Below are 23229 nucleotides of genomic sequence, written 5' to 3'. Positions count from 1 at the left end.
GGTATTAACAAGGGCACCACAAACAATTAAAAACTCAACTTTCTTACTTAAGTTTTACCATGATTAGAGAGCACCCCACCATGTCCACACTTCGGCATGTCGACATGCCTCCAAAAGATTTTTTGGCCTATGTCGACATTGCATAGTAAATGACGACATGAATATGCCAACAAAAAAGAAATGGGATGCTTTGATCAGCAGGGGTATCCTGATCGTCAAAACAATTTGTTGGGGTGCCCTAATTAATAATTGGGGCCAACATTCACCAAAAACCATAGTTTAATGTCTTTAAATTACCCAATTTGAGAACTTTAAGATATAATCCTGCCTTGATTCACAATAAAATCCAATCTAATTACATTACATGAACCACAAACGAAATCACATTTGGTGAGGGAATTGAGGACATAACCCTCAATACGAGAAATCACAGTGAGTCATAAGGGTCATCATCATCAAGTATGAGTTTAACACCTTGGTTCTTGAGAGAATTAACAATGGCCCACACCTTAGTACGGTTCTTAAACCCTTTCTTCTCTATTTCCTTATTCACATTAGCATGGATTCCTCGACCTTGACCTTGATCCAAACCTTCAACTTTCAGCCTCATTGCCAACACCTCACCCACTGCACCCGCTGCCTTGGCATTGCAGGAGCGCCCGCACTCAAGTGCGTCCTTCAGTGCGTGCTCCACTGTTGATGCTGTTGCTACGATGCGCCCGTTGTTCCTGTCAACCACGTTCGCTGTTATGTACTTCAATGATATAAAGAGACGTAACACGTATCTCTTCGTTACTGTCATCCTTCCTTCCTTTCTTCCTCTCTTTGGCTCCCTTGCATACATGTAGTGGTACCCATTAGTATTTGGTTATATTTGTTGCATATTAGAAAAATAAAATGCAAAGAGGAGAAATATTAGATTTTAAAAGTTTAGGTTAGAACTTAGAAGAGGTGATGTTGGTTGACGTATGTTATCAAACAGTTGGTGTGCATTTTCTCATGAAGTACGAAAGAAAGTAAAAAAATTAAAGTGGATTATAATATGTGATGTTGGTTGAGGTATTTTGTCAAGCAGTTAGTGTGCGTTTTCTCATGAAGTAAGAAAAATAACATGGATTGGCAAGAGTGAGGCAGACCATGATCAAGTAAACTGTTACAAGAATCTTGGCATCCCTAATACTCGAATTGGAATCTCTGGATTTCAGAGAGAGAGAGAAAGACTTACCTGTTACAATCGACTGTGAGCGAGAAATACGAAAGCGCGCAAAACTCTTAGCGTAACAGCTAATTCAAACGAGATGTCACGTTTTGGTGGATAAGCTAAGCTTACTCGTTTTAGGATAGTTTATCTATCAGTTGAATGCAAACAAATAAGTCTTTAAAGCATTAAAATGGGATTGCATGGACTGAAGGATCATGTTGAGGCTAGAGCTCGGTCCCACTTGCCTATCATGTTTGGACTGGCCAGCCAAATAAATAAAGATAAAAGGGGCAGTCTTAATTAATTATCAAATAAATAATATTTATTTTTAAAATTATTAAAAACAATTTAAATTGCTGGATTGGCTACGTTTTAGTAATTTGTTCGATAGGCTAACGTTCTGGGCCTGTTTGGTTGCAATAAAAATTATTGTACATATCCTGAATAAAATTTTCCTTCATCTTGCGATGGAAACCCTTAATTAGCTATATTAACTTCCATGCCATTTGTCTAACACTAATCTTGATGTGGGTTTTGTTTGCATATTCTTTGTCTAATAGTGATGGATCTCATTGGATCAGCATTAATGTTAAAAATAATGATTTAATTTGGATAGATTAGTGTGAGAAAATTGAGATGAGTCAGGTTACTCTGATTAACTTAGAAAGATTTCAAATCTTAATAGGCGTCGTGAGTTCATATTATGGTGTCCAAAAAACATGATTCGTTGCTACAAGGACTTAGAAGACAAAATTTTAAGAATTAAAAAAAATATATAGAGTTATTTCTCACCATTGAATTATAATTTTAAACTTCATAAATTAAATATCGAGAGGGGGGGGGGGGGGGGCACGTAGGTCTTGATAAGATTTCAAATATTACTAAGGTTTGTGGGGGTCCAAATGGTCTACCATGTTGGAAAAATATTATGTCATCCCTTTAGAGTTCATGGCATCTTTCAAATTTAAAAAAACAATTAAAAAAAATGGCTTGATCTAAGGTGAAAGAAGATTTTTATTTTTTTTTAGTTTCACATTGTAGCATCCAAAACATACGATACGATGTCATAGGGATGTAGAGGACAACATTTTAAGAAGTTTGAAAAAAAAAAGTTATTTTCATCGTTGAATTTAAATTTAAATTTGGGAGCTCGTTAACCATACAATTTCAACACCTTGATGAAGCTCAAAACAAGTTTTTCTTGTTGATTTTTTTTTAAATATAAGTTTTTTTTATTAAATCTAGAAGGCTATGGTGTTGGATTGTCAATGAGGTAATCCATGTCAACCCAACTATCTTTAGTAAGATTTGAAATCTTCGTAAGTTAGTGAGGAAATTATTTCTTAAATGAAACTAGTTTGGTAAAAAGAGATGCTATGTTAGAAAGTGGAATCCGTGTGTTTCGTGGAATTTCACTTAACTCAAATTTATTATTACACAAACCTCATGTGGGATACACAATTTTAATTAGAATAGTGCTGGGGTGACACAAATGGAGACATAAAGGTGACAAAAATGATGTGTTGTTGCACACATTATCGTAGATGCTTTTCTGTGAGATATGAGTAAAAAGCTTCTACGATTATGTACGTGCCACCACATCATTTTTGTTACCTTTGCGTCTCCGTTCGTGTCATTTCAGTATTTTTCTTTTAATTAACATTTAAAAACGTGTGAGATGAACACTAAAGCAGCCGTTTGGCCAATCTCACCCTACGATGGCTTATTGATGATGAAAATGCCCATTAAAGACCTTAATGGTAGAAGGACATTTACGATGTTTTAGTGCAAAATACAATATAAAGCGTTGGACTGTCCAACCCTTTAATTCTTTTTTAGTAAATTTTTTTTATAAAAAAAGTATAAATTTGGCCTCCAACTATATGGGAAAAACTTCGCAAAGGCCACGTTTTAACCTCGTCGACGACATGATGTACCCCTCCTCCTTTATTCAAGCTTGGATCAATCTACATATTTACAAATCGATCATCAAAATTCACTCTAAAGATGACAAAAATAGCTTGATTGGTAATTTCTAGCCCTTGGATTTAACAATTATTTTTATTATGGGCCCAACAATCAAAATAGGTAGGCCGAAAGGAGGGTTGGATGCTTGTCAAAGGGCCCATTTAGAAAAGTTCGCTGGTTTGTTTGGTAGGGGATGACTAATGAGTGAAGTTATTTTCCCAACAATTACACGTGGATGGAGAGAATCTTATCTCAGTAATTGAGAAAATAAACGACTGACCTATTGTGTGCTTACACGTGTATCGAGTATGTAGACATAGAAAAGCTCGAAAAGTAGACCGACCATATACAATTTTTTTCGACACGTGTACAGTTGAACATCCCTCACCTACAAATATCGAAGCCCAAACTCTTTCCCAAACCCTCGAACCCTTGATATCGGGTCCTGTTTCTCCTCTGATAAAAAGGGAAAGCTTACAGACGAAAGCGCAGAGAGAGAGAGAGAGAGAGAGAGAGAGAGAGAGAGGGAGATTTGCGGAACCAGACTCTAGTTCTTCGATCAGAGAAAATTCGTTCATCTCCAACCCCAGATCTTTCAAAGTAGTAAATCTTTTGGTAAGTTAACATTGAAGATCCGATTCTGAAATCTGAATCTCTATTTGATTTCTTCTCGAATATTTTATTTTTTATGTTTTAAAGATTTGATGCCTAAGTTTTCATTTTTGTTGGATTACAGCATCTATGTTGGACTTAAGATCTTAATATGTTTTACTGTTCTGATCGAAATTTGAGTTTATTTTTTAGATTTAATGCCTAAGTTTGATTTTTTTTGGAATTACTGCATCTTTGTTGGACGTAAGATCTTTAATTTGTTATTTTGTTAGGGTTTTGAACGGATCGATTTGTAATTTATTTTTTATTTTTTTACTTTTTTAAAGCAGAAACATGGTTTCCGACGCAAGCAAGAAGAAGGCGGCACAGAAGAAGGCTGCAGCAGCCGCGAAGAGGGGAGGGAAGTCATCTGCCGCAGCATCGTCAAAGTCTGCATCTACCGATTTGCAGAACGGAAGCGGTGTTGATAAGTTGGCTAATGGAGTCGATTCTCTTCATATATCGGATCGGACATGTACTGGTGTTCTCTGCTCTCATCCTCTCTCAAGAGATATCCATGTAAGTTCCAGATCCATACTCATTAGGGCTGATTAGATCTGTAAGTTATTATTGGTGAACTTGTACTGAAGCACGATGAGGGGAGAAAAGAAAATATGTAATTTAGGGAAATCTAGATTAGGATTTGTGTAAGGACATGGGCGACAATAGGAAAATGGTTTCCAAAATACAAAATGGCTATATGTTGAGATGTGAAGCACAAAATTTTTCAATTACAACATTTTGAAATTACAATTATGAGAAGGTTCAGGGTATTTGGATTTTTCACATTTTGGGTATTTGGATTAGATTTAGAAAAGAGAATAATGAAGTAAGGGATTAAAGAAAGTGTAGAAGGATTAAGGGTAAAATAATCAAGAAAGGGATTTCAAGAATCCAAGAATCAATATTTCTTAAAAAATCAATAAAACAAAGTTTATGGGTTGAGTTCTTGAAAGGATTTAAGGGTTCTTGATGGTCTCTTGATCTCTCAAAAAGTAAAGAAAAAAATGTAGAAAAGTTAGATTGAAGAAGAAGATAGAGGATAAGAAGACGATTAAAGAAAAAGAAAAAAGATTATATTTACCTTGGAATCACCCAAATGATTTCCATGGCATCAATCACATTGAATGCGCCAACAGCCAACATTCAAAAGAAAACATTTTGTTTATTCCATCATTTTCTATCAATAAACCCTAATACAATCTATAAAGAAGGAAAATCAACAAGAGTCCTAATAAAAACTAAAATTCCAAATAAAATAATCCAATTTTTGGAACTTTTTCACTCTTAATTTTTCAACCCTATTAAACTTAAATAAAAGACAAACTAAAGTTACGAAATTGCCCTTAAATATTATACTTCGACCACGGGCTAATAAAACATGAAAATAAGACAAAAACATAAAAATAAGTCCTAAAACAACTCAAAACTAAAAAATAATTAATTTGAAATAATCTTGAATGATAAAACGATAAATCTAGATTCGATTAAGTAAATATCTAAATAATTACAAATTTTGCATCGGAATCCTTGGCCGTTGACTTGATTTGCGTTCGGCATTATGTAACTCCTCTGCTCTCATGAGGTATCTATAGAAGTCTTGGATCGATACTTATTATGGTTTAATTCTCAGAAAAAAGTTTGCAGTGAAAGATAATTAGGGTTTAAATAGACATGTAAGTTAATAGTTGTGAACTTGTTCATGTTTTATATTTGTTTGATGCTCTTAGGGGTTAAATGGATTTTATATGAAAGATTTTGATAATAGCCACTGAAAATCAGAGATAAACTCTGCATTCTTTAGATCCTAGTTTCTGTGTGGGAGTATTGTAAATGGGTCATTTCATATCTTGATTGTAAGCCATGTGTTCAACATTGAGTTCTATTCTCTTACATGTTCATTTGGACTTCTTTTGTGGTTTAAGGGGAATTAACCATCCTACCACTCGAGTTTTGTGGAAAGTTGGGTATTTTATGTCGGCCCACCTCCTTACATTGGATTGAACGACATTAAGCTGCCATTCTTTTTGTGTGTGTGCGTGCGTGTGTGCCCGAGGGAGGGGGGGGGGGAGGCGGAGGTGTTTCTACCACTTCATCTCCCTTCACCCGCTATCGATACTTGGCAATCCTACAAAAGAAAAAGAAAATAGAAAATAAATTGAACGGTCATTTATTTCATGTAATCAGTTTCTTGTAGGCCTTTGTTACAACATTAGATTTTCTTGCTAACTTGGAATTCTAAAATGCGGGTCACTCGTTCATGGTTTGTTCTTTGGAGTGTATCCTTAATGGCTTTTTTTTCCTACCTTTTTTTGTTCAACTTTTCCTTGGAATATAATCTAAACTCACTTTTTGAAGTTTTCTACAATGATTAGGTATGATCTTAATTATTTTACTCGTCTCATGTTAATTGTGAAGCAATCTCCATGTTTACATGTTTTGGCATTCCGATGTTGTCAAAAGCTAGCTTCTCATTCTGTTTTAAGAATCAATTTACATGTTTGTTCTGAGTTGATTTGCTCCCTCAAGCTTTTTCAACATCATCTGTTATTGATGCCAAATTTTTAATGTGGATATCGCAGATAGAGTCTTTATCTGTTACCTTCCATGGGCATGATCTCATAGTGGATTCTGAACTGGAGCTTAACTATGGCAGGTTCGTTCTTGTTAAATGTGTTTAATAAATTAATTTGTTGTTCTTTAGATAGTGCGATGTGTTTGTTTGCTCTCTATTTATTTTTTTCTTCTCCCCCAGGCGTTATGGTTTACTTGGTTTGAATGGTTGTGGGAAATCTACGCTCCTTACTTCAATAGGTTGTCGAGAGCTCCCCATCCCAGACCACATGGACATCTATCACCTCACCAGAGAGATTGAAGCTTCTGACATGTCTGCACTGGAAGCTGTTATAAACTGTGATGAAGAAAGGCTTAAATTGGAGAAAGAAGCAGAAGCGTTAGCAGCAGAGGTCTGTTTTAAGTAACCCCACGTTTTTAATACCTCAAGAATTAGTAAATTCAGGAATTCTCAATGGGCTTTATATTGTTCATGTTGTTTCAGGATGGTGGTGGTGGAGAGGCCTTGGAGCGGATTTACGAGCGCTTGGATGCCTTGGATGCAGCAACTGCTGAGAAGCGTGCAGCTGAGATCTTGTTTGGTCTTGGTTTTGAGAAGCATATGCAAGCAAAGAAAACTCGGGATTTCTCTGGTGGCTGGCGAATGAGGATTGCATTGGCACGAGCCTTGTTCATGAACCCAACTATCCTTTTGCTTGATGAGCCCACAAACCATCTCGGTAAGGTTTAATGATCACAATTAGTGTTGTAAGATTTACAAGTTGAATATTGTGATTAAAATCAAATCTTAACCAAAACATTTGTATGTGAGAATTCCTTTAGGTGGTGGGGCCATTTGGAATTTCTTCTCTGATGACACTTTTTTAGTTAGGGATAGTAATGGTGAAGTTTAATGATATCTATTATTGTTGCAAGATTTACGAGTTGAATATTTTGATTCAAGTTAAATTTAACCAAAAAAGTTTTATGTTTGAATTTCTTTAGATGGTGGGGACATTTGGAGTTTCATCTCTTGATGACATTTTTTTAATTAGGGATAGTAGCGGTGACAATTATTCCATGATAAAAATCGTATGATTTCTCTGTTATCTTTCTATGCATGTATGAATCTTTATTTGAATCATATGTTTTGATTAAAAACTGAGGCACATTTTCTAGGTGAAAACAGCTGACTCATTTTTTTTAAACTATAAATCTTCGAAGAAAAAAATTGTCGTATGTTTGTACTAATTACTTGATATCACATATTATTATGACAAGAAATGGAAATGCATGTATATATACATCACTCGAAGAAAATGAGAATTAAGACTATTGATGAGATATGGAAGCATGTTTTATCTGATGATGAAGTATGCATCTGAGGACGATGATCATCATAATTGATTTTTTTCCTTTCTCTTACTAGTTTGCTCAAGTGATGATATATGATTTTTTTTTCTGAAAAAATATCTCTGGTTTGTAATTTTGTACAGCTATGAGTTCAGTACAATGTAAGCATACTATATATATATATATATATATATATATAATATATATATATATATATATTGAGGTTGCCATTATGATGAGTTCTTGAGTAATTAGGCATAGAATATATTTTTTCTTATTATTATTTTTTTATTTCATATTTTGAACTCATAACTAGATCTCTCCATGAATTTGACAAACCAACGATTCAAATTGGGTCCTATTCATCACAATTTTACTATCTGATTTGAAACATTGTGTTTCAAGAAATTTACCAGTCTTTAGAATCGAGTTCTTTTGTTCCGTCAATTCTTTTTAAGCAAATCCTGGTATTCGCCTAATTATGTGCAAACTCAAAATTGAACAAAACTAACCATTTTAATGGTTATTAAGTAACACAAGGAAAGTGAGCTTTGCATGGACCTAAGACTTACCTTTGTGCGATAAAACATGGTGTTTAAGGTCGTTATGACTTAAATATTCTGAACTGTCACTGCGGTATCTCATCTATTCAAGATGTATCATTGTCGGAGTGTCTAAGATAGTTCCCCATCTTATTAGATAGAAATTTTGGACCTAATTTAGATGTCATTGTTGCCGCATGCCTACCTTTTTTTGTCCTGTCTAATTGAGTATTGATTTATATATCTTTATTAATTGCTGAATCATTTTGTGGTATGACCATCTGCTCTTGTAACAGATTTGGAAGCTTGTGTCTGGTTGGAGGAGATGCTGAAGAAATTTGACCGCATCCTGGTTGTGGTGTCACACTCCCAGGACTTCTTGAATGGTGTATGTACCAACATCATACACATGCAGAACAAAATGCTGAAGTTCTACACAGGTAATTACGATCAATACGTGCAGACCCGCTCTGAACTTGAAGAAAATCAGATGAAACAGTACAAGTGGGAGCAAGAGCAGATCTCAAATATGAAGGAGTACATTGCTCGGTTTGGTCATGGTTCTGCAAAGCTGGCCCGTCAAGCCCAGAGCAAAGAGAAGACACTGGCGAAGATGGAGCGAGGTGGGCTCACGGAGAAAGTGGTGCGCGACAAGGTTCTTGTCTTCCGTTTCACGGATGTTGGGAAGCTTCCACCACCTGTACTCCAGTTTGTGGAGGTCAAATTTGGCTACACGCCCGACAATCTCATTTACAAGAATCTTGACTTTGGGGTAGACTTGGACTCGAGGGTAGCACTTGTGGGGCCTAATGGAGCCGGGAAGAGCACACTACTTAAGCTGATGACAGGGGAGTTGGTTCCTCAGGATGGCATGGTTCGGCGGCACAACCATCTTAGGATCGCTCAATTTCATCAGCACTTGACCGAGAAGCTGGACCTGGACATGCCTGCTCTCCAGTACATGATGCGGGAGTATCCTGGACACGAGGAAGAAAAGATGAGGGCAGCGATTGGGAAGTTCGGGCTTACAGGTAAAGCGCAGGTGATGCCGATGAAGAATCTATCGGACGGTCAAAAGAGTCGGGTGATTTTTGCATGGTTGGCTTGGAGGCAGCCACAGATGTTGCTACTTGATGAGCCTACAAACCATTTGGACATTGAGACAATCGACTCCTTGGCGGAGGCACTCAAGGAGTGGGATGGTGGTTTGGTTCTAGTTAGCCACGACTTCAGGCTTATCAACCAGGTGGCCCAAGAGATATGGGTGTGTGAGAATCAGGCTGTAACACGATGGGAAGGCGACATTATGGATTTCAAGAAGCATCTCAAAAACAAGGCCGGTTTATCAGATTGATGAGACAACAGGTAGGTAGGAGAATATGGGAACCATTTGGGTATTTAATTTAATTTCATACATTATATTCAAGTTTACGGTTATATTATTTGAAGAAACATAGGATCTGGATCTGATCTTCACTCGCTGTTTTCTGGTGAATGTGAGTGTGGATGAGCGGTGAGTTGGGTTCGGTTACTGATATAATCCCTTTCTATTTTGATATAATCATATATGTGGCTCTAGGAAGATATATTTGATGCAACTTTTATTATTATTGTTAGGAACAAGTGTAATTCTGATTCCTGGTACAACCAACATACGTTCTATTTGATTTTGAAGTTGAGAAGAAAATGCATTATAGTATTGTCTTTCTTAACAGCTAGCTGAGTGGAGACCATTTGACTTGAAATCAGAAGTTGATTCCAGATTATCCATTCTAGTCTTTATCTGATGTTGGAATCTGAAAGTTCTTTTGGTTTGAAATATGAATTTATGCCAACAATGTGAAATTCAGTAATTTGCTTTAGTGAGTGAGTTCAGGAAAGAAGCTGTAATACACAGATCTGAAAGTTTTGTGTTTAGGATATGACACGCTACAAACATTTGATTGTATGCTGACTCGAGTACACCTCATCAAGCAAACAATAGTTGAGACCAAGGCCCGTCAGAGGTATCAACTGCTGGTTGCGATCTTGTAGTGGTAAGACACAGATCTAGGGCTTAAAATGAGTTGGATATGAGCTGATTATATGAATAATATATTTTATAAGTTATATTTTTTAAATTACTCTTCATCAATTATAAGTGTTGAGCATAATAGTCAAAGCCCTTCTTAAAAAGAGGGAAGTCTTGAATTAAGTCTCTTGACCTGGGTTGGATTCGATTAAGATACAAATTCATCTCTATATCTACTAACATCCTAATTATATTACTTTGAAAATTATATTTTTTTCTTAAAAGTTTTTTTTCTATTACTGTAATATAACATGAATTCTTATAGAACGAATGAATTATAATAGTAAAATAGAATGATATAGCAATTGAAAAAGAAATATAGTAAAAAAAAATGTTAAACAAGTAATTCGATTAGGTTGGATCTGAATGTAGGGAAAGCAAATGGTTCAGACATGATTTTAGCTAATAGGGTCTGAATAAAAAATTTGGATTTAGATATGGATATATTGAGAAGTGGAGTTTTTAATGAGAGTTGCTATTGGCACATCAAAATTTGTTAGAATTGCACACAGTTGGAGTGGAGTTGGTAAAAGTTGGTGTGGCAATAGTAGCCTTCCTTTTTAATTGACGATGGACTTTCTAGAACAAAAAAGAAGAAGGAAACGAATGGCAACGAACATCCCACCACTCAGGCATTTGATCGGTGGAATAATTCTCGAGAGACAACATAAGAGTTTCTCTCGCATTCTCACTCTTCCAAATCTCCATCGTTCCCCTTCTTCTTCTTCTTCTTCTTCCTTCCTCATGAGCAATAATAAAACTAGAACAAATGGAGAATCTGGATTCAGCAGCGCTGCTGCTGCTGCTGCTGCTGGAACAAATCCATCAACACCCAAACCCACCAAAACCGTGAGAGATTCAATTCCCTTTTTGAGATTTTGTGAATTTATTGATTGTTTGATTGATTGGTTGATGGGTGGGTGGTGCAGGTTAGGGTTTTGATAAAGGGGAGAGTTCAAGGAGTGTTCTACAGAAATTGGACGGTTGAAAACGCAAGAGGATTGGGTCTAAAGGGTTGGGTACGTAACAAGAGGGATGGTTCGGTGGAAGCTCTCTTCTCTGGAGATCCTGACTCAGTCAGTGAGATGGAACAGAGGTGTAGACGAGGTCCTCCTGATGCCCTTGTTACTTCTTTCCAGGTTTTCCCTTCCAACGATGACCCTGGTCAAGGTTTCGATCGCAAGCCCACTTCCTGAACTCTCTCTCTCTCTCTCTCTTCCAATATCATTTTACAAAGATCCAAACTTTCTTGTAGAATATAATAGATTTGGATGGCAATATAAGATTCATGTTTCTCCATGGTTCTAAAGCTTCGTTTTTTATTATCTAAATAATTACAATATAACAACATAAACATTATAATAAGAGATTCAGCATAATTACAATATTTATGTGACGTCAATTCTTGCAAACTCTAGCATGAACACTCGGTTTTCAAACATACCCTTAATTTAGTTAAATTAGTTTAATTTCTTAGATATATTGCCAAATTTCAAATTATGTAAGAGTTTTATTGTTTTAATACAAGAAAGTGGTGATAAAAGTTAACTAAAGCAAATGTAGATAGAAAAGACAGCCAGTCGATTTTTACTAGGTACGGAAATCTCATGATAAAGGTGTGCACATTAGATCGGGCTAAACGAGATCTGAAATGAACCTGTGCAGTTAAGGTTGATTTGGTTCGATTTTAAGGGGAATCGGTCCAGTCCCGAATTGAAATTTTGAAAAATTGAGTGATTCGATTTGGTTCTCGGTTCGTTCCCTTCTTTCCCACCGCAAGAACCCTTTAGTTTTTAAGAAACGATGTCGTCATCCCTCACCAAAGAACCCATCCATCGTTGTCGTTGAAAAAAGGTTCTCTCTCTCTCTCTCTTCAAGAATAAGGTTGAGAAATTTCCTCTTTTATCAATTTGAATCTTCAAATTCTTAAAATTATAAAAAATAGTAGAATGGATCTTTATATGAATGCTTTCTCAATGGTATTTCACCTATGTGTTAGAAAATTGTTATTTATTTATTTATTACTATCACCTATTTGACAATGATTTCAGAATTTATTATATAAATGCTTTCTCAATGACTTCAGATTTTCCAACTCAAATTTCATGTTTTTGTGTTAGAATTTTATTATTATTATTACTACCACATATGACAATGGTTGCAGATTTTATATGAATGCTTTCTCGATGGTCTCAGATTTTCCAACTCAAACTTAATATATTTGTGGTAGAAATTTTTTTATTATTTATTACTACCACCCATTCGACAAAATTCCTATCACCAACCGCTGCAAACTTGCAGCAATTAAGTTTACAAAAGGAGTTGGGCTGCCACAAATCTAAAAGCATCTAGGGCTATGTTTTTGTGCCCTGAGAACCGAACTAGGGTTAATTTGAGTTAACTCGGTTCTGAGGTGCATGTGACTCGGTTTTGGTTCAGAATTTGTAGAACCACTCAAGTTCGGTTCGGTTCGATTCTATTCTAATATTGCCCCCCAACCCGAACCAAACCAAATCATGTGCACCCCTAATACATGTCAGTTCAGTGTATAACGCTTGGAAGGTACTCTACACCTAACATTTAATAGAATTTAGCACTCTCTCTCCTGACATATATTAGAATTCAGCACTCATACTCTCTGAGATGGTTCAACTAAGAAGAAATTGTAGGGCCAACCACCCATCCCCATTGTTGCACTTTGTACTGTTGCTTCTTTCTTCTCAAATAAGGTTTTTTTTTTTTTTTTTTAAGTTGTTTCTCAAGCACGCCAATCACCAATTTCATATAGTTTCCTGACTTTTTAAGTTCTTTTAAGGTTGAAATCAAATGTGGGCTGCTGCCAAATACAAAGCTATAACTTGTACACCATGAATTAGATATGCATCAACTTGAACAAACACACATACCTGATTGCTTGTAATGGGTGTGACAGGTTGCAGAGAGAATGCTGATTTATAATTACCCTCCTCTCTCTACCCAAACATACACTCAATTATAAGTATATGAAACCCCAAGACTCTCCTCTCTCCATGGAGTGATTACCTGCCTAAAGGCAACACTTCAGCTTAACCCATTACTTCAATTTTTTCTCTTTGAACACAGATGGCATTCCTATGTTTCAGAGTCCTAAACCTAAGGCATAGTTCATAATTTCATGGGTCATCAACCCCATCGTCTGCAAGACGCAAGAGCTCTAGAATATTTCCAGCTTTCCTCTTGGCCCGATCAGTGCCATGCTCCGACAAATCCTTCAATGCCTCTTCTGCTCCGAGCTCCTTTGCTGTTTTCAATTGCTGCACATCACCCGTGCACAATGACCACATCACGGCTGCAGCATTCTCTCGGTTGCGTGGCGAACCCGTTCTAATCACCTCAACCAAAACAGGTATGGGCTCAGCCTGACCAATCGCCATCCTCCCTTCCGGATGGCTTGCAAGGATGGCGAGTATCGCAAGTGCTTCGTCCACCATACCACCCCCGGCATCCATCAGTAGCCTCATCAATGGGGCCACAATCCCGGCCCTCACGGCCCTTACTTTGTTTCCCTGATAGATTGAAAGGTTAAAAATTGCGGTCGCCGCATCCTTTTTTCCTCTCGGACTCCCATGGCAGAGAAGGTTGATAAGAGCTGGAATCGCACCTGCCGCCCCTATTGCCACCTTGTTTTCATCTACAACTGAGAGACTGAAAAGGGTGGCGGCTGCATTTTCCCTAGCTTCCATGCTTCCATTTTTAAGTACGTCGACTATATCGGGTATTGCTCCTGCATTAACTATACTTCCTTTGTTACTTTCGTGTATTGAAAGGTTGAGAAGTGCCGTAACTGCGTGTTCTTGGGTCCTAGGATCAGGGGAGGATAATAGATCTGCAAGTAGAGGAATGGCTCCGGCCTCTGCAATGCATACTCTGTTATCAGCATTCCTCTTTGCTAGCAATCGGAGCTCACCAGCAGCCGCTCTTTGCTCTTCTGAATTTCCGTGAATTAATTTATGTAACAAGGAAATAATAACTGTGCGATCACAATCTGAAACAGAGGTTCCCGACTTCTTGTTTCTACAACTCCCTTGCTTTCTTGGCAGCTCAACACCGTTGCTTTCACACCATTGGGCAATTAGACTCTTTAATACATAGTTCGGTGTGAGGGCTGTGTGGACTAGAGTCTGCTGTGTCTTGGGACAGGTTTTGTGCCCAGCATCAAGCCATTTCTGAATGCAGGACCGTTCGTAAGTCTGCAAAAGGAAGAAAAGTAGTAATTGGAGAATGAAACCCATCGTTAAAACATATCTCAAGGAAAAGAGTTGGTGGCAGGGGAAATTGTAGTGTCTATAAAAGGTTTTCTATTTTATCGGTGTAACTCCTTTGATGAGTTCAAAGGTGTTTTCTTTGATGATTTTATGGGTTGCTTGTGTTGTGAAGAACTCAAGGGCTCTATGAATACCCACCCCATGTTCACAGGACAGGCAGGGTCTCTATAAATATCACTCTCGGACAAAGAGTTTAATTTTGTTTCCTTTTCTCTTTAGATGGCAATCAAACGACCATTATCGTGATTTAAATGGAAATTGGAGCTATCACATGTGTTGAACACCTTATCCATCACTTGTGACAGTGCCTTTGACCCACGACAAAGCCTTTATCTAGATAATTTTATTGGGGTAAAGCCTTTGACGAGTTCAAAGATGTTTCTTTGATGATTTTTTGAGGAGATGGGATTGGGTTTGTAGATTCTCGTGAGTCAAGTTGGGTTTTATCTGTTTAAAGTCATATTGTGCTTTGCTGGTCATCTCAAACACTATTAATACAATTGTGTTTACCAATCAGAAAAAATAAAAAAAGAATAACCTGCCCAGTAGAGACAATGACGGGATCTTTCATCAGTTCGAGAGATATTGGGCACCGGAAATCATCTGGAATGAGAGGTGATCTGTGTTTCACGAAGCTCTTTTCACTTTCAGAGGTTTCTGTGTTTGGGTTTTCAGTGAGTACAGAATCTTTTAGCTTCTTAAGCAAGGCTGCCATTTCTTCGAAGTAGTCTCCAGGATCTCCACTGCTGGATATTACCATTTCGTGCAGTGCAACCGACTCTTTCACAAGATCATTGATGGTCGTGAGTTGTAGATTTTCTGAAAGTCTTCTTAGAGTAGCAGCGTCGGGATCTTTTTCTTTTTGTGCCGTGGACAAATCTACATAAAGTTGTAAATCGGGTGAGTCCATTCTTTCTTTTGCCCTCCTGAACTGAGCATGCACAAGTTCAATCTGGGAATCGGCAAAACAATGTCAACTGGTGGTCAGCACTTTGAAGTTTCAACCTTCGATTACTCCATAGTTCATGTATTGTTGATAAAAAAGAAAAATCAGTTGGACAAAAAGCAGATTTTAACAAAGCTATGTGCAGGAGTCCTAGATATTTCATCAAAAGTGATTGTTGCACTTTTTTGCTTAAAATAATTTTTTAAGTAATCAATTGGTTGTTAAGGCTACCTGTTCTTGAACTTCTTCTGATATATCGAGCTTATCGTAGGAAATCTTGCTCAATGCATTCTCAATTTGTTCTGTCACCTCATGGAATTTTTGTGTGACACTCTCCTTCTGTAAAGCCTGCAAAATAAACCACCAATTAAAAGTCTTGTACAGGATTTTTTTTTCAGGACTCAAGTTAACCTCGCAGATGCATACACCAACACTGAAGAGGAAATGTAAATGTTGACTTGGATTTGAAGAGAAATTGTGTTTAGATAAAATAAATGAAACTAAAATTCTAGGAATATTTCATGAAAAGAGTATTTATTAAATCAGGTTCAAAATCAATGCAGGCATTTCTCAGTGAAGGGAAAAGATGCAATGAAACAGTTTAAAATTTAAAACATTAAAAGTTGGTACTTTTTCAAGTTTTTAATACGGGTTTTAATTGAGATTTGAAGCTCATGCAAAATCTGCACCCTTAATTAGGATAACTAAGAAAGAAAATATTTCTCATTGAGTTGTGCTGGAGTAACCTCAAGATTGTACCTCATATCGCACATCCTGACGTGAAAGTGTGTAGGAACCATAGATGCTTTTTGACTCGTATCTTGATGAAAGAATCTATGGTTACTACACACTTTCACGGCAGGATGTGCGATATGAGGTACAATCTTGAGGTCACTGCAGCAGTATTCTGTCTCATATACTGACCAAAAAAAACCTATTTTTCTTATCATCATCATCAAAAGCCCTACATCAAAATTTTGGGGTGGGGTGGCTGAATGAATCTTGTTCCTCCATTCAATTAAATCTAATGCCATTTGATGCCTGTACTCTCTTCTTTGAAAATGCAGATCCAAATCCTATATGCAAAACTATAAGGTCAAAACCTTCAACTTTGAATCACCGATATTCACCTCTCACCAGAAAATTTTCCAAAACCTAAATTGCTGGCTGTATTGAAAGCGATGCGTAAGACAAACATGAGGAGAAACAGGGATGCAAGATCGGGAATGGACCTTCATTGTCACTTATTTGAAGCATCTGAAATGGAACACATTGGAAAGTCCATCAAAGAAAAAAATTCCTAAAACTTTCATAAACATTTTAGAACAATAGGGAATCCATCCATTCCTTCCCATTCATGGTGAAGTTGATTTGTAGGCATTCATTTAATGTGACTATGCTGCTTCAGCCCATTCCTATACTCATCTATAATTCTTCAATATCGTTTTACGCAGTGCTCATATCCAGGTCAACTTTCCCAATCCAAAAGAATGAGCTTATTATTCTTGAACCGTTTTTATCAATCAAAAGAGCATTAAAGGGACTTATTTGTAATTTAAAATATTAATTAAAGTATTTTTTTAAGATTACATAGTGAAAAAAGATATTTTTGTATTTGCAAAACGAACATTGCTAGAGTGACTGCGCGTGACACTGCATTCGACATTGAGCTGATGTCGTGTGGTATACACAGAACCATAGATTCTTTACACCACATTTATGGTTCATGCATGCCTCCACATCAGCACTATGTTGAACCCAATGTCGTAGGAAGTCACTTTAGCTTATTGTGAAACTAACCAACGTGGTTATTGGGTCGTGAGATTGCAATTTTCTTGAATTTCGACCAAATTGACCTGATTATCTTAATTTTGAATGTAAAGGTGGGGGCATTTGTGAGATCCAATTTTGGTAACCACTTGTTTTCCGCCTTCTCTCATTATAGTAGTAAAGATGATAGGTAAGTGAATGAGAGATTGTGATCCAAGGTCCGCGGTATTACCACACACGGACTTTACCACCTCACCAAGGTGCCGTGCTACACCCTAAAAGTTACAATATAAGTATCCAAGCTGCTCCAAGATCAAAAAATTTCTATAAAATTCCTTCTTGTAATCAGTTCCGATGAACACACTTGAATTAACAAAAGACAAAGATATTAGATAGAATCGAATGGAGGAACAAAATTCGTTCAGCCGACCACAAATTTTTGGGACAAGGCTTTGATGATGATGAACATCAACTAATTGGATCATCTAAGTAAGAAATTGAGCTGCAAATTCTAATATGGTAGTTTAATAAACAACAAGAACCACCCATCTTGTATTTCCATTTAATTCATATATAAATGACAATTTCACCACCAAGAGATTATAATTCAATCCAATTTCACATAGAATCTTAAAAACTAAAATAAAAATTGGAACTTTCTTAGAAAACAAGAAGAAGAAAGAGTACCTGATAAAGTTTGCTCCCTCGATTCACCGATAAAAGAAGCTCTTTAGCCAACTCTAGAGCAACCTTCAATGAAACCAAAGCCCGAATCTCTTCATCTTCGAGAACCCCTTCACCATCCTTTAATTCCTCAAAAAGAGGGCTCAAAAGTTTCACTCTTCTAGAAAGATTACAGTACTGTTTCTTCAACGTGTTTCGACACTCGGGAAATCCAGAAATCTCCCTCACAATCTCAAATAGTTGAACTATCACCTCCTTTGAATCCTCCATTAGTACCACTTTAGGAACAAATCCAGCAAAAAAAAAAAAAAAAAATCGAAATAAAAGAAAACCCCTAGAATTCCAAACAAGAAAAAATCTTAATTATCAGAAATTGAGTCAATTAAATCCAACCCTGACTATCTCTAATAGTTGAACTACCAACTCCTTCGATTCCTCCATTAGTACAACTTTAGGAACAAATCCACCAAAACAAATTCGAAATAAAAGAAAAACCCTAGAACCCAAGAAGAAAAAAGCTTAATTATCAGAAATCGAGTCAATTAAACCCTAGAAAACACGAAATTGAAGAATCGCCATGAAAACGCAGACGAAGAAGCTCTGTGTGAGAACAATTAAGGATCGTTGAATTAAAGAGAAGAAGATAGGATTAGAAAATTAATTATAAATCGAGAAAACAAAATAAAATAATGAATAATTGACACAAAAATAATTCAAAGAGAAAATCAGAGCGAGTGATCCCAGATCCACCCGACAAACTCCGTCCATACTAAGTTGGACAAAGTTGACATTTTATTTGGCCAAATTGCCCCTATGTTTATAGTAGACTAGTATATGACCAATAAGGGTATTTTGAAACTTAAGTACGAAGGAAGAGCGGCGTGGCTCCGTTAAGGTGGAAGTGAATCGAGCTTATCTGTATTCAAGACGTCTAACATAATGACTTTTAAGTGATCAATAACTAAATCAATTATTTATATATGAATAGCATTCGTAGACATTTTTCTAGATAAAGTTTTATCTTATATGATTAAAAAGCTTTTGAACAGATTGATTTTTTTATTTTTTTTATGAGGATGATCTCTGTTAATGAGGGAGATCAGTTTCACAAAAAATCAATCGATTTTGAAATTTCTAATCAAAAGTGATTACAAACTAATGGTTAACTTAACGATTTATGATTTTTCAACTTGTAAACTAGGGTTAGAAATTTCAGAATGAGCTGACTTTTATGAGGATGATCTACTCATCATAGAGATCATCCTCACAAAAAATTAAATCATTTTAAAATTTTTAACCTATATAAGGTAAAATACTGTTTATAATTTTGTATACTTGACCCTTTATATATAATGAGTATGTTTTAAAAAAAAATTGGATAAAATGTTTTCACCTTCATTTTTTATCTTAATATTCAAACTATTTCAATCTTTGGATTTCATTTTTAATCTCATTGAACAAGTTTTTTTTTTGTTTAATCTTTGATCTTAGAGTAGTTATTTCAACTTTCAAACCTCAAGAACATAATAACATTTTAAATAAGTAAAAAAAAAATGATGAAAATTTGAATAGAAAAATTAAAAATTTGTCAAAAAGAATAAGAGAAGATTGAAAATGATGGATTAAAATATCCTTTTACTATAGAAGTTGAAGACGAGGGTATTTAAGTTATTTCTAATCAATCAATTAGAAAAGAATTAGGTCAAGGGCTAGGTCATAGCTTGAAAATAGAGGGAATCCCTCTAAAGCACAATGTGACTTGCCGGCCACAAGACGGTTTTTGATTGAAAGTCGTTATCTTGGTGACGTGGAGACAAGAGACTGTAACGTTGACGTTACGTGTCCACGTTATTCTACACGGCAGTGTAATTGTCGTCTGAACGTGTGAACCATCTATTAATAAATCTAGACCGTCCCATTAATAGTCAACGAGACCATTGACTTGAATTCCAAGGTCCAGATTACTTCAATTATGTGGGAACAGTTTCACCACGTGCATTTGAGCCAAGATTTGACTGTTCCAACCACTTTCCTTTTTTTTTTAAAAGTCCAAATTACGTTTTTTTTATAATTATTATTATTATTATGGAGAGATTCTATTGCCACATCAAACTTTTGCTAACACCACCCCAATTATGATTCACATTTGGAGATGAGTGGGAACGATGATGGAGAAGGAAAACTTGATGTCGGTAATTATTGGCATCATTCAAGCAGGATTTCTTTCTTTTTTCTAGGTGATCTGAACCGTTCATCTAGTGGGAGCATGTCAAATGCATCCAATGGTAAAGTACCATAAAATTGCCCTCAAATTTAGCAACTAAAAGCCTATATAAATCATCCATTTTATTGATTTTTGTTGCAATTTTTTTCCAAAGGATGGGCTAGTAGTAGCTCATGAGATCAACATTGTAATTTTGACACGCGAACCAGTACCTTGATTCTTATTGGTTTCGTGGATTTGTAAAATCAAGCGAATCACGAACCCACCAAAACATGAAATTCAACTAATGAATAAAAAACTGAATTGAATTTGTTTTTTCATTATTCATTTTTAAATTTTAAATTATTTTACTAATTTATTTCTATTTAACTTAGAAATTTTTTAATATTATAATTATAACTTGTGTATTTGAATTATGTATATGCAAAAGCGTACGAGGCTAACGAATTGAATTAGGAAACTGAAGTGAACCCAAAAATGAATTTTCTCTACATATCCCTACAAACTCGGATCATTTTAGATAGACGAACCAAGTAACATAGATCCCAATAGTGTAAATGTGAAATCCAACCATCGAGATTTATCTGAGAGGTATTATATGTATCTTGGGACACATATTTTATCTTAACGATTGGATTTTGGATTTTCATGAGAAGGTGAATAACTCTAAAAGTTAATATTATCAATAATAAAGTGAAATTAGTAAGTTAAAATAAAGGTTACAAAAAAAATATATTTTTCAAGACTAGTGTGCAACCATCTATTAGTGGTGTGCAACTACTTAGTCCCAATTAGTAGGTCAACAATACTCACCTCTCATTATTATGGATTTTGTTGACGTGTGCCCTTGAAGTGCAATGAAGTCACTTTGGAAATTGGATTTTGTACCGAAAATGCCATGAAAATTTATTTTTTATCAAATACCCTCAGATTCCAGTGTATTTATTGCACTTTAAAGAGCACACGCTAACAAGATCTCATTATTATATTGTAGACAAATTAATTAAAATACATTAATAGATCTATCCAATGACATTTAAATCCATCGACATTATTATACACACACACACTAATAATCAAACAGATGTAACATTTTAGTACATTATCATAACAAAACAGTTTCTTCATAGGAAATGAACTCATTACTAATTAATCATAGTGTCCTTATTCTATTGCCACATCAACTTTTGCTAACACCACCCCCTCAATTCATATGTAAATCACCCAAGAATTGGGTGGAGTTAGCAAAAGTTGGCATGGCAATAGAAGATCTCTAAATAAATTACAAATAAAACACATACACTATCAAGTCTCTTTTGGGGGTACCCAAAGGAGAACTGGTTCTTCTTCACAGGTTCTAAGAAGAACATAATCTAAATGGGTCCCTAAGATATAGAACCTAGGATCGAACTGAATAACAATCGGGTCCATGATGGTAGACCCAAAACCAACTAATTGGTTTCGAAAACATTGGGTAACAGGGTACCCATTGAAACCCTTACTCTCAAGCATGATTTTATGTGAATCACAACCAATACTACTGTTAACATCCGTTTCTCCTTTCCACTGCTCAGCCAATATTCTTTCGAGCTCCTTCAATTGGCAAGGGATGGTAAGCGTACCCTCCTGATCAAAACCGAACTTCTCCGCCGCTTGTTCTAACAACCTTAGGAAAGTGGGGTGTGTTAAATAACTCAATGCAACGACAAATCTCTTCGTCTCACCATCATCCATAGCCATCACTGGAAAGTGTCCTTCCTTAACATCTTCGGGCACTGATGTTGAATCACCAAATTCTTCGAATTCTTGATCCAAGTCTGAAGTTGGCCTCCTACCCAAAGACAGCCTCCTTTGTAGCTTCTCGACTAAAATTTTAAGATCAAAAATACCTTTCTTCTTCTTCAACCCATTAGCTCTAGACCTAATCATGGCTGCAATTACTCCACTAACTCTGATTCTATATAAATAACTTAATGTGCATATATAGGGGTACAACACTGAGACTTAACTGTGAGAGTTAGAGAGAGCAATGCATGTGAGATAAACCTCTAGAGTTTCGAGCAATCTCTGAGGGGTAGTTATTGTCTGGTCACGTCTGCATTATCAGATTGGTAGTTAGGCAAATCAAGTTATCAAATTAATTGAAGATGTAAGATAGCTTGGTAAAGTCTACAGGTGATTACATCATAGACCCGAGATCATTTCCTTCCATTACTGAGTTACTGATCTCATAAAAAAAAGGTTTATCGTCCCTTAGATCTGGACCACTGATGGGCCTCAAGATTCGCACATTGAAATAGTTCCCATGGAGAAAAACTGATGATACTGGTACTCCATCAATTTTGGGTGATTTAGACATACCACCCTACGCTTTACTGAATATTTGAGATATCTGTGTTTCCAAACTGACGAATGTTGCCCTTAACCTTGGTCTTCCATAAGAGATTAATAAGATTGACATAAATGCCCCAACTTCAACCTCTAGTGAAAAGCTCTTGCTTTTTCACCACAAAATCTGCCATGTTAACTTCAAGGGTGAAAACTTTCACCTTCATCCTCAGCCTTGAGGATCCACCTCTTTCAAGCTTCCAATTCAAGTAGAAGATAAGGATTTTTGGGTTAAGGGAGGATTTCTAAAAGAGGTTGAAGATCATGGACTGAAGGTGAGCTCCTAAAAGTTAAAAGTAATTTAACCTAAAGATTGAAGAGCTAGAAGATGACTGATTTTTGGGAGGAAAAAAAAAACAGGGTTTTAGCTAGAGGTTAAAGTTGAGGGTATTTAGGTCATTTTCCAGTAATCTATCAGAGAACAACAAGGTAAAGGGGTATGTCATCAGTTTAAAAACACAAGTGTATTTGATATTCACTAAAACATGGAGGGTTATGGCTAAATCACCCAAAACTTTCAGTTGTTTAGCTGTTAAACCAAACACAAACAGTCATACCAACAGCAACTCGAACA

At 36.1% G+C, this 23229-nt stretch overlaps 4 protein-coding genes across 7 annotated transcripts; 2 read left to right on the top strand and 2 right to left on the bottom strand.

Annotated features, from left to right (window-relative positions):
• Positions 1-278: 278 nt before the first annotated feature.
• LOC147384809 (Ribosomal L18p/L5e family protein) lies at positions 279-1464 on the bottom strand. 3 transcript variants are annotated; one of them, XM_086425452.1, is made up of 2 exons: positions 1226-1464; positions 279-823 (listed from the first exon to the last, which is right to left on the bottom strand). In XM_086425452.1, exon 2 carries the CDS (start codon positions 800-802, stop codon positions 428-430), a length of 375 nt encoding a protein of 124 aa, XP_086281578.1. In that variant the 5' UTR covers positions 803-823; positions 1226-1464; the 3' UTR covers positions 279-427. The 3 variants fall into 3 exon arrangements, with proteins under 3 accessions (XP_086281578.1, XP_086281577.1, XP_086281576.1); XM_086425451.1 differs by having other exon boundaries at positions 279-833; positions 1226-1463; XM_086425450.1 differs by lacking the exon at positions 1226-1464 and having other exon boundaries at positions 279-1219.
• Positions 1465-3588: 2124 nt separating this feature from the next.
• On the top strand, positions 3589-9980 carry LOC147384808 (ABC transporter F family member 1-like). 2 transcript variants are annotated; one of them, XM_086425414.1, is made up of 6 exons: positions 3589-3784; positions 4111-4339; positions 6403-6476; positions 6576-6786; positions 6879-7113; positions 8565-9980. In XM_086425414.1, exons 2-6 carry the CDS (start codon positions 4115-4117, stop codon positions 9620-9622), a joined length of 1803 nt encoding a protein of 600 aa, XP_086281540.1. In that variant the 5' UTR covers positions 3589-3784; positions 4111-4114; the 3' UTR covers positions 9623-9980. The 2 variants fall into 2 exon arrangements, with proteins under 2 accessions (XP_086281540.1, XP_086281539.1); XM_086425413.1 differs by having other exon boundaries at positions 4108-4339.
• Positions 9981-10756: 776 nt separating this feature from the next.
• LOC147384807 (acylphosphatase family) lies at positions 10757-11731 on the top strand. Its single transcript, XM_086425415.1, has 2 exons — positions 10757-11188; positions 11269-11731. Exons 1-2 carry the CDS (start codon positions 10910-10912, stop codon positions 11533-11535), a joined length of 546 nt encoding a protein of 181 aa, XP_086281541.1. The 5' UTR covers positions 10757-10909; the 3' UTR covers positions 11536-11731.
• A 1462-nt stretch (positions 11732-13193) lies between these two features.
• On the bottom strand, positions 13194-18813 carry PUB14 (plant U-box 14). The gene is made up of 4 exons (XM_086425412.1): positions 18047-18813; positions 15821-15937; positions 15182-15595; positions 13194-14568 (listed from the first exon to the last, which is right to left on the bottom strand). The coding sequence occupies exons 1-4, from the start codon at positions 18311-18313 to the stop codon at positions 13492-13494; spliced, it is 1875 nt and encodes a 624-aa protein (XP_086281538.1). The 5' UTR covers positions 18314-18813; the 3' UTR covers positions 13194-13491.
• Between the last annotated feature and the right edge of the window lie 4416 nt (positions 18814-23229).

Source organism: Akebia trifoliata, chromosome 15 (genome assembly GCF_017979445.1).
Source record: "Akebia trifoliata isolate Shusen 1 chromosome 15, ASM1797944v1, whole genome shotgun sequence".
In the NCBI taxonomy this organism is placed as follows: Eukaryota; Viridiplantae; Streptophyta; class Magnoliopsida; order Ranunculales; family Lardizabalaceae; genus Akebia; species Akebia trifoliata.
The sequence above is the reverse complement of the archived record's forward strand: the minus strand, read 5'-3'. Positions and strand labels throughout refer to the sequence as shown.

Coding starts and splice junctions, on each gene's coding strand:
- LOC147384809 (XM_086425450.1), bottom strand. CDS start 844: ATGTATGCAAGGGAGCCAAAGAGAGGAAGAAAGGAAGGAAGGATGACA.
- LOC147384808 (XM_086425414.1), top strand. CDS start 4,115: ATGGTTTCCGACGCAAGCAAGAAGAAGGCGGCACAGAAGAAGGCTGCA. Junction 6,477..6,575: donor CTGGAGCTTAACTATGGCAG/GTTCGTTCTTGT, acceptor CTTCTCCCCCAG/GCGTTATGGTTTACTTGGTT. Junction 7,114..8,564: donor TGAGCCCACAAACCATCTCG/GTAAGGTTTAAT, acceptor CTCTTGTAACAG/ATTTGGAAGCTTGTGTCTGG.
- LOC147384807 (XM_086425415.1), top strand. CDS start 10,910: ATGGACTTTCTAGAACAAAAAAGAAGAAGGAAACGAATGGCAACGAAC. Junction 11,189..11,268: donor CACCCAAACCCACCAAAACC/GTGAGAGATTCA, acceptor TGGGTGGTGCAG/GTTAGGGTTTTGATAAAGGG.
- PUB14 (XM_086425412.1), bottom strand. CDS start 18,313: ATGGAGGATTCAAAGGAGGTGATAGTTCAACTATTTGAGATTGTGAGG. Junction 15,938..18,046: donor GAGGGAGCAAACTTTATCAG/GTACTCTTTCTT, acceptor TTTATTTTGCAG/GCTTTACAGAAGGAGAGTGT. Junction 15,596..15,820: donor CAGAAGAAGTTCAAGAACAG/GTAGCCTTAACA, acceptor GCCGATTCCCAG/ATTGAACTTGTGCATGCTCA.